General features: G+C 37.2%; 1 protein-coding gene across 1 annotated transcript; it reads left to right on the forward strand.

Annotated features, from left to right (window-relative positions):
- The first annotated feature begins 2321 nt into the window (after window positions 1–2321).
- LOC102577756 (26S proteasome subunit 4-like) lies at window positions 2322–9100 on the forward strand. Its single transcript, NM_001288095.1, is given in 7 exon segments — window positions 2322–2351; window positions 2354–2830; window positions 5207–5452; window positions 7853–8022; window positions 8096–8312; window positions 8405–8545; window positions 8826–9100. Coding segments are annotated over 6 exon segments (1335 nt in total). The 5' UTR covers window positions 2322–2351; the 3' UTR covers window positions 8910–9100.
- The last annotated feature ends 1016 nt before the right edge of the window (window positions 9101–10116 follow it).

Here is a 10116-nt window from a genome sequence, read left to right on the forward strand (position 1 = left end):
TCTCGGTTCTAAATGATTTCATGACCTAGCTTAAGGTCTTGCTAGCTTATAAAGGTGATTAATCAACTAGCTAATCAACCCCTTAAGTCCTTTAACAACACTCCAAACTTCAACGACAAGACCCTTACAACTCACTAGTTCGAACGACTAGTTTCCGAACGTCACGGTCATTTCTCATCATTTCATCAAGTTCTCAACTCCAAATTCACATGTGAGGCTCTAGTTTCACTAGTTCGTTTTTAGGGTCGTTACACCCACACAGAAAAGAGATTGTCCTACTTGTCAAGGTAAGGACCATACATATTAACTTAGGTGGATCCACTAGCTATGTCTTTCTAAGACAAATCATGTGAAGGGTCAAGGAGATTACTACTAAAGACTAAACATCTACTAACAGTAAAACCTTCATCTCAAAATCCTCTCTGTGCTAAGTAAAATCCCAACGGAAAATAGACATAATCATCATAACACAATACTTGGAAAGGTAAGAATCTATCAATACCAACTCAATCATAAACTTTATCTTATAGAATAGGTCCTTTCAAAATCATTATTTCATAAGTGAGAAAACCTTTCACAAGTCAATTGGTACTTATCTAAGTATTAAAAATCATGATCATCATTCATGGTGAGAAAACCTTTTATAATCATCTGATACTTTACCTAAAACATCCTTTATTCATAAATTCTTCAATTTCATGATGCATGGATAATTTCATAATCATAATTCATATTCATAATATAGACATAAAACATGAATTCATATGAAATTCGTCGGAAAACATGTAATTGAATCAAATTATGTATGAATAGATCAATTATAGAAAATTGAATCATAAACATTTGAACCTACGAAGAATTTTGCATGAAACCCTAGAGAATTTGGGTTGAAATCATAATGAAATTGAGTTTCTTTTAGGACCCAATGGATGAAAGAAATTCATTGGTGAAGTTTCCACATACCCTAGTAATCAAAGCCCTAAAGAGTGAAGAAAAACCTTGAATCTTTGAAGAATCCGTAGCTTTTCCTTGGGAGTTTTTGAGAGAATTGGAGAGGATGAACTTGGAGGGAATTTGGGGTTTTTGAGTGAATGTGAGGGAATTGGGTAGGTTTAGAAGAGTACAATAAGTTATAGGTCATTATAATAGGCTAGAAACGACATACTTTAGAAGTTAAAAGGGTAGGAAAACACCCAAATAACCCTAACTTAAAACTACCGAAGGACTTCTATGGACTAGGAATCCTATGATCCGCCCTGTTCAATCGTAAACACATTACTAGAAACCGACAATTCCTACAATTTTCACGAACCTTTCTACGGCTCATAGACCTCATCTTTAGAACCCGATATACATAAATTTCATCAACATTGGAAGCCATTCTCGAGCATTTCCTACGGCCCATAGTTATTTCTACGATTAGTCATATTCAACCGTAGACCCTTCATCTGCGACTTAACATTTCCCAAAAGTCTTACTCAACTTCTACGTCTGCCTTCTACAATCCATAGAACATTCTAGGAACCGTTGACATACTCGTAGGACCTGCACCACATAATTTTTTTTGCAACTTTCTTGCCAACTCAACTTATCAATTTCTGAGGTGTTGCATGACCAAGGGATTGTTTTTAAGCCGAGATATACTTGTTTATTTTTCTTAACTATGTGGTTGTTCTGCACCATTAGCAAATAGTTCAGCAAAATCGGCTCAAACTTAAGTTTTAGCATTAGGCGCCTGTTATGCCCCTTGAGTTTGGGGTGTGACACTTTTTAAGGGTGTAACAATATCAGTTTTAAACAATTCAAGGGGGGGTGATAGAACCCCGTGAAATTGAAGTGTGTAGTTGGAAATTTAAATATAAATTAGAAGGACATTTGATTATTTTCTCATTGAAATTTCATATCAAGACTCGTTAAGGAAGACATAAATACGTTGCAAAATTAAGTACATTATATATTTTGATCGAATTTGTATACAATAAAATTTATATGCAAGTTGTATGATTTGATCGAATTTATTTACAACATATTTTGTGTATAAAATTATATACAAGCTATATATTTTGTTGGAATTTATATATATTTTATCAAAAAATATTTTATTACTTTTTGAAAATCCAAAATTAAAGCTAAAGCAAATATATATTGTACTCTATTATTACTTTTGTATATGTAGGTAAAAAATCCCTTACCCGTGATCCAAATATTAACGGGCCAGTCCAGGCTCGTTAGATATCCGTATTTATAGTGTCTCTCAATTTAGTCACGCTCAGATAATATTTCTTGTTTAAAAAGATACCATTTCTGAAGACCTTCTTCTCCCTTTCTCCACAGTTAAACCTTCGTTGAATCAATGGGTCAAGGAACGCCCGGTGGGCTTAACCGGCAACTTCCCGGAGATCGGAAGAACGACGGAGACAAGAAGGAGAAAAAGTTTGAGCCGGCTGCTCCACCGGCTCGAGTTGGCCGTAAGCAGCGCAAACAGAAAGGACCTGAAGCGGCAGCTCGGCTCCCGACTGTTACACCGCTGACCAAGTGCAAGCTTCGGCTACTAAAGCTCGAGAGGATCAAAGATTATCTATTAATGGAAGAAGAATTCGTGGCTAATCAGGAAAGACTGAAACCTCAGGAAGAGAAAACTGAAGAGGATAGATCTAAGGTTGATGATCTACGTGGTTCTCCCATGAGCGTGGGTAATCTAGAGGAGCTTATTGATGAGAACCATGCCATAGTTTCTTCTTCAGTTGGGCCAGAGTATTATGTTGGGATCTTGTCCTTTGTGGATAAGGACCAATTGGAGCCTGGTTGTGCCATTTTGATGCATAATAAGGTATTTGACTTTGTTATTTTTAGTTCATTTTGATGTTTGTTGGTCTTGCCTACTTAGGGTTTGCAGTAGTATATGTTCCGTTTCTATAACCCCGAATTGCAGATTTGAAGTTAAGAACTGACATTGGCAAGTTCATGTACAGTTAGCTATACTCCTAACTAGGTATTGGTTTGGTATTTGGACTTTGAAATGGAACAATAGCAGAATATGTTTCAAACAACGCCTTGTTAGTGATTGGAATCATGGAATTTTAGGTCTGATTATTTATTCACAGTTCTTGTTAATATTATTTAATTATGATTTACTGCTCTGAACTGAGGGAACGTAAGGGTTTAGTGCATTTAAGTATATCCTACTGTGAGGGGCATGCAATAGTTACATTCTTGAAGGTTTCATCAGGATATGAACATGGGTAACCAAGGGGTTTCTGGTTGTTTGGTTGGGGAACGTAGAGAATACAGAGAACTTTCTTAGTGCTTTTTATTTTAATTTGTATAATATTGGCCTGAGATGAACTTATGAAGAAACATGGTTAGTGAGGATTCATATTGTTGATCCGAACTTGTTTGAGACTGTCGCTTAGTTGTTGTTGGGTGGAGCTATTATCTTATCAAGGGGTGTTTTTCTCAATTGTAATCTCTTAAGTGGTGTTTTATCCCCAGCCCGCAGCTAGTTAGTAGTTTGATGGGACCTTTTTAGATGCTCTTACTTTATATGTTCTACATAATATTTTTTGAGCATTGGCTGCCTAAATGCTTATTTCTTGCTATTATAATGTGGTCTGTACAACAACAAAAACATACCCAGTGTAGTCCTACAAAGTGGGGTAGGGTAGAGGTGACACATGCCTTACTTCTACCTCAGAGGTGATTTAGAGAGGCTATTTAGAGCGGCTGTTTCTGATAGACCCTCAGCTGGAGACGAACAATCTAGAAAAAGACGTAATGGAAGTACAAGAGACAATAGATAGTAACATAAACAACAAATAGTAGCAAAAGAGTATTACACCAAAACAAGACTATGATCGAACTACACAAAAACAATAGATAGTAATAAAAATTGAAGAACAAGAAACACCAAGAATAGTCCTACGACTACTAGTAAGGGCAACAAGACAAAACACTCCTACCTACTAATATGGACATACTCCTACATACTAACCTGCCACCCTAATTCATTTCCTCCACCTTCCTATCTATTGTCTGTATAGTGGAAACCAAACTCAAATATTTGTCAGGGTCGCCACTCAATTTTTTCAGGGAAATTAGGCTTTAGCTTTGCAGTTCCACACGTGTCTATGGATTTTCATTGTTGTAGGCTTGCAAATCTTGTGAAGATTTTTGCAGTGGTTTTGACGATATCATTCTATATTTGATTTGATTTTCTAGTGCTGTAGCAAGACCTTTTAACCTTTCATGTTTAAAACTCATTTGGTATCTCTCTCTCCAGCCACCCCAACCCCCAAGTTTACCTTATAAATGCTCTTCTACCTCCATAACCTTTCTGGTTTAGGTTGTGTACATGGGAGCCTTATAAAAGTGCCAGTGGGGTTGTACAGTCAGGCAGCTATCATTCAGCTGCTTTCGAAGTGCTCAAGGATAGTGGGATATGATTGCTTTGACTAGTTTTCCTGGTTATGAAGGTCAACTTTTCCAATGTTTGTAATGTATGGTCCAATCAAATTACAAATTAACATCGTGTAACAAAACAACTCATAAATTATCCAGAATTCTAATATCCCTTTGAATTGACATTGTAGTATGCCACAAAGAAATTGCTAAAATAACTGAAGTTTGTTATATCCTTTTGAATTAACATTTTACCATTCAGCAAAACACTGATAAAATACCTGGAGTTCGTGATACCTCATTGAATGGACATTTTCTATTCTTTTTGACAACTCTTCTGGATTAACATTTTCTATTAGTCAGGTTTTTACGCTTTGTGAGAATATCTATGCCACACTTGAGAAGTAATAAAAAGATTCATATATGGTTATCAGTTTTTCTTTTTTGTTTAAGTTGGGGAGTGGCTTAGTCATTGAAATAATTCCAGTGGCTAAGTGACTCACTATCTCTCGTGGGTTAATGGGTCTCAAAATTTATCTGTAATGCTCTTATTTTCTTAATCCACATGCTATCAAACATCTTATGTTCTCTTTCTAGCAGTAACTTTTCAGCAAATCTCTCCCTCTTCGTTTAATATTTGTAGTAGAAGTGTCCCTGGTTGAGGATGGGTCATTGTGACTTATGTATAGTTTCTTTTCTTTCTAGCAGTAACTTCTCAGCAAAGATCTCCATCTTTGTCCTCTATTTTTGCAGAAAATTATGTAAGTTTGAGGGTGGGTCTTTTTGACTTATGTATGTTCTTATTCAGGTTCTATCTGTTGTTGGGCTTCTACAAGACGACGTTGATCCAATGGTGTCTGTCATGAAGGTTGAGAAAGCTCCTTTGGAATCCTACGCTGATATAGGTGGATTGGATGCTCAGATTCAGGAGATTAAAGAAGCTGTTGAGCTTCCCTTGACTCACCCTGAGCTGTATGAAGACATTGGTATAAAACCTCCTAAAGGGGTCATTCTCTATGGGGAGCCCGGGACTGGCAAAACCTTGCTTGCAAAGGTTTGTGAAATTTTCTTTTGTATAATGGACTTAAAAATACTCTCTTTAAGCCTCCACTTTGATCTCCTTTGGCTAGAGTGGTAGGTCTCTTATTTGATCGAAGAAAAACCGAGAGGATGAGTAAATAGGGATGGCAATGGGGCGGGGTGGGTTATGGTATTTGTGGGCCAGTGTTGTGGGTTAGATCTTTTGCGGGGGCGGGGGCAGGGGCAAGTACAATATTTTTTTGGAAAAAATCTGTGGGGTGGGGCTGGTGCGCTGGTTGGGGTTTGTTGCTGCTTTTCCAGAGCGTGATTTTCAGTCCTGAAGACAACCAATGCTATATTGTGCATGTTTGAATGATAATAAGCCTTAGCATGATTTTGTTGTGTGTGATTCTGCAGCCAATATCTGTGACGGATGAAGAAATTCTAGAAATGATATGTTGTACTGCAGTGTTGAGAATGATGCACTACTAAGTTAGCTAATAAAGTTTGTTTACATTTTGACAAAAATGTGAACACACTTTGGATTACTTAATTAGTGCTAACACATTTTCTTTTGTTAAATGGAGGCTTAACGAAATGGTATCATTGCGTGTCAAAATAGCCACCAGAAATGGATCTTTTGGTTTCATTTTTCAGAGAACATATTAGTTGCCTCTACATTCTACTATAGAGTAAGTTCAATATAGGTGATGAGAATAGAAAAGTTAAAATCATCTTATTGGGAGTAATTTTTTTTTGATGACAAGGGAAACCCGCAGTCGCTACCCTTTGGGTTGCGCACAGGGTAAAACCCCCGCTCCTATGCAATAGCTCGCAAACCACATAGGAGAGGTAACCCGCACTAGACAAGACCCGGTGCGACGAGCTCGACCCAGAAGGCAAACCCCTTGCTTTCACTGGCAAGGGGGTTTCGAAACTTGAGACCTCCAACATGGAAGTCCCAAGCCCAAACCACTGGGCCACCCCGAAGGGTCTTTATTGGGAGTAATTTTTTTTGATGACAAGGGAACCCCGCAGTCGCTACCCTTTGGGTTGCGCACAGGGTAAAAACCCCCGCTCCTATGCAATAGCTCGCAAACCACATAGGAGAGGTAACCCGCACTAGACAAGACCCGGTGCGACGAGCTCGACCCCAGAAGGCAAACCCCTTGCTTCACTGGCAAGGGGGTTTCGAAACTTGAGACCTCCAACATGGAAGTCCCAAGCCCAAACCACTGGGCCACCCCGAAGGGTCTTATTGGGAGTAATTTATGCATCGCAACTTCTGTAAAAACTACAATCCTCTGTCCAACCCCAGAATAATAATAATGTTAGAAGCAGAAGAATGTTGGAGCTATACGGGGCAGGGAAAAACAAAAAAATTATGCTATGCAGGGTGGGATGGGGAGAAGTCTTTGTGGGTTTATGCGGGTTTTCCCTGCACCCGCCCAGTGCCACCACATTTTCCATCCCTATGAGTAAATCAGAAGAATATTGGACCAAATACTGTTTCATGTTCTTTGAAATTTCTAAAGAAAGAATTAATCCTGTCCAAGTATATTCCCCAGATGACTTTCTAATGTTAAACTGGGGTATGTAGGAAGCCATTAAGGTTTTGTGAAGAAATGGAAATAATGATGAGTGTTATTTGGTAGAAAATTGGGAATTTTCTTAAAGTGCTGGAGTTTACTTGAGAATACATTTGACTGAAATCCGGTGTCAATGGAATTACTTATTGGGATAGATTCATATGATAATGAGCAGATTCTTTTGGACGATTGAGTGTCATTCTTTGTTTGGATAAGATTTTTTTACATGTCCTGGCATGTTGAGTTACTTGAAATCAACATGCGATATTACTATGATGGTACAACAAAAGTTCTTTCATAATGCCCATGTCAATTTTTTGAGGAAAATCTGGTTTGTTGGATGCCTTTTACAAGTTAAGTTGCCATTAGCCTGTTTGAGTGTCATGCTATGTCTTTGAATTTTGAGGAATAATTTGTTTGTTGGATATTTTTTCCGGGTCTGGTTGCCATTAGCGCGTTCAACTGTCATGCTATCCATTTGTGTTTGTGTAAGAACTGCTAGCAGTTACTTCTTCCGGTCCGTTTTAAATGGTGTTTAAGGGCCACACCCTTTACCAAAACCATATAATAGCATTAATTATAAGGTTTTTTTTTTTTTACTAAGTTACCCCTTATATCACTTCAAATTACCCTTTATCTCTTCTAAGACATTTTAGGTCATCTATAGGGGTACAGGTAGATTTTGGGGAACTAAATGCCACCTTGGTTTCCTTAAATGGATACATTTAAAATTGACTGGAGATAGTACAGTCTTTGTTGAGTGTTTATTAATGCTGTCGAGGTACTATTGTCTCTTTGGGTATGCAGAAGATAAAATCTGAGCTGTGTTAATGATTTTTGTTCAGGCAGTTGCAAACTCCACTTCGGCAACTTTCTTGCGTGTTGTTGGAAGTGAACTGATTCAGAAATATTTGGGAGATGGGCCTAAATTGGTGAGGGAGCTCTTCAGAGTTGCTGACGATCTCTCACCTTCTATCGTCTTCATTGATGAGATTGATGCAGTCGGTACCAAGAGGTTTGTCTCTGGCATCAGTAACTTGAAGATTGGAATATTGTGCATTTCTGTTAATTAATGTCTTCATCTGCAGGTATGATGCACATTCTGGTGGTGAACGTGAGATCCAGAGGACCATGTTAGAGTTGTTGAACCAGCTAGATGGTTTTGATTCCAGAGGAGATGTTAAAGTGATTCTTGCTACAAATAAAATCGAGAGTCTTGATCCTGCCCTACTGCGACCTGGTAGAATAGACAGGAAGATTGAGTTCCCTCTTCCTGATATTAAAACAAGGAGGCGCATATTCCAGGTTTGTTATTGTGATGTTTGCAAATACTACTGAGTGATGAATCCCGGATTGCCTCCTATTTGCTGACTAGAAAATCTAATTTGGGATATCAGATACACACAGCAAGGATGACTTTGTCTGATGATGTCAACCTAGAAGAATTTGTTATGACCAAGGATGAATTTTCTGGAGCTGATATCAAGGCAATATGTACTGAAGCTGGATTGCTTGCTCTAAGAGAACGGCGTATGAAGGTAAGACCTCAAAATGGGAAGTTATGTTTTTCTTTTAGAAATGAGGGATTTAGTTCGGCTCCAATTTGCACCCAAATGCTCATAACTTTGGAATTAACCAAGTTCACGTCTTCATTCATGTGTGGAGTTGTATGTTGTAATGTAAATTGATCAGGGAGCATGCTTGGGTTCATGTCCCGTAGGGGTTCTTAAAATCATGTTGCAGGGGTTCGGTAAAGCTTGGGAGCTAATAGTTTGCATTTTCCTATAGACGTTGACAAAATTATTATGTTCTCTACAGGTGATTCATGCAGATTTCAAGAAGGCGAAAGATAAGGTGATGTTCAAGAAGAAAGAGGGAGTGCCTGAAGGACTTTACATGTAGTAACTACGTATCGTTTTTTACTCATATTTGTTCAGGATTTGGTTTAGTTTGTTTCACTGAGAAGGGCATTAGCATTAGGTCTCATTTTGTACGGTGATGTTTCAGTCATTTGGGGTAAAAATTACATTCAGAACATGTGGGTTAGTTACATCAACCGTTTTCAGTACGTGCTATCTTCGTTTTCCACAGTATATTTTCTCAGATCTTCCTAGCTTACAAATCACGATCGTCTATGTTAATTTTGGCACTTATACAAAATTGTTTGGCCACTCCATGGAACAATAAGTGCTACTTGTAGATTACCTTATTTTCCTGTCCAAAATTGTCATGGGATTCTATCCATTTTTAGGGTTTGTAGGATGATTGGGAGAGTTGGGGGAGACTAAAGAGAAGAAAAATGGATTAGGGTTTAGAAAATAGTTGTTCACTTTGGTCGCCTCCAACTCTCCTCTTTCTCTTCCAATTATCCTACAAACGCTAAAAATCGACTATGAACGCAATGTATTATGTTTTCATTTTCTGAAATAAATTTCTGACTTTTCTTTTTTAAATAGTACTATTTGTTACTTGATATGATTGCAACTATATTAATTATTCGATATAAAAGTTAGCGGTTGCGTTTTGTTCTTTCTACAGCTAAATAGTTTTTTCTCAAAATCAGCGTCATCATCCCCATTTGATTCATTAATTAGTACAGAGGTTCCACCAAGTGAATGTTATGATGACACAATATATTCGCTAGTTTACTTGTAGCCAGTGGCGGACCCAGGATTTTCACAAAGTGGGTTCAAGATATAAAAGTATACCTAATATTATTTGTAATTTTTATGAGGCTAACATCATACATATCTGACTATACTAAACAATGTTAATACATTTGAAAAAAATTTACATTGACTTATGAATGAGACGGTAAATAACAAGATGGACGAAAAACTAGGCTTCAATATAAACTAAGAAAATAAAAGAATATTATGAATGATTTCTCTTCATTCAACATTTAAACAAATAAAAACAAAATATTAAACAAAATAATTATAACCTTAATTTCATAATCGAATACATAGAAATATACCTAATATTATTTGTAATTTTTTGTTGATTTTAGAATGATAAGGGATTTTTTAGTTGAAGAAATAAAAAATAACCACAATAATCATATATGTATATATAAAGACTAGAATCAAGAGCGAAAAACATTCAACAA

This window comes from Solanum tuberosum, unplaced genomic scaffold (assembly GCF_000226075.1).
Source record: "Solanum tuberosum cultivar DM 1-3 516 R44 unplaced genomic scaffold, SolTub_3.0 scf00115, whole genome shotgun sequence".
NCBI classification, from domain to species: Eukaryota; Viridiplantae; Streptophyta; class Magnoliopsida; order Solanales; family Solanaceae; genus Solanum; species Solanum tuberosum.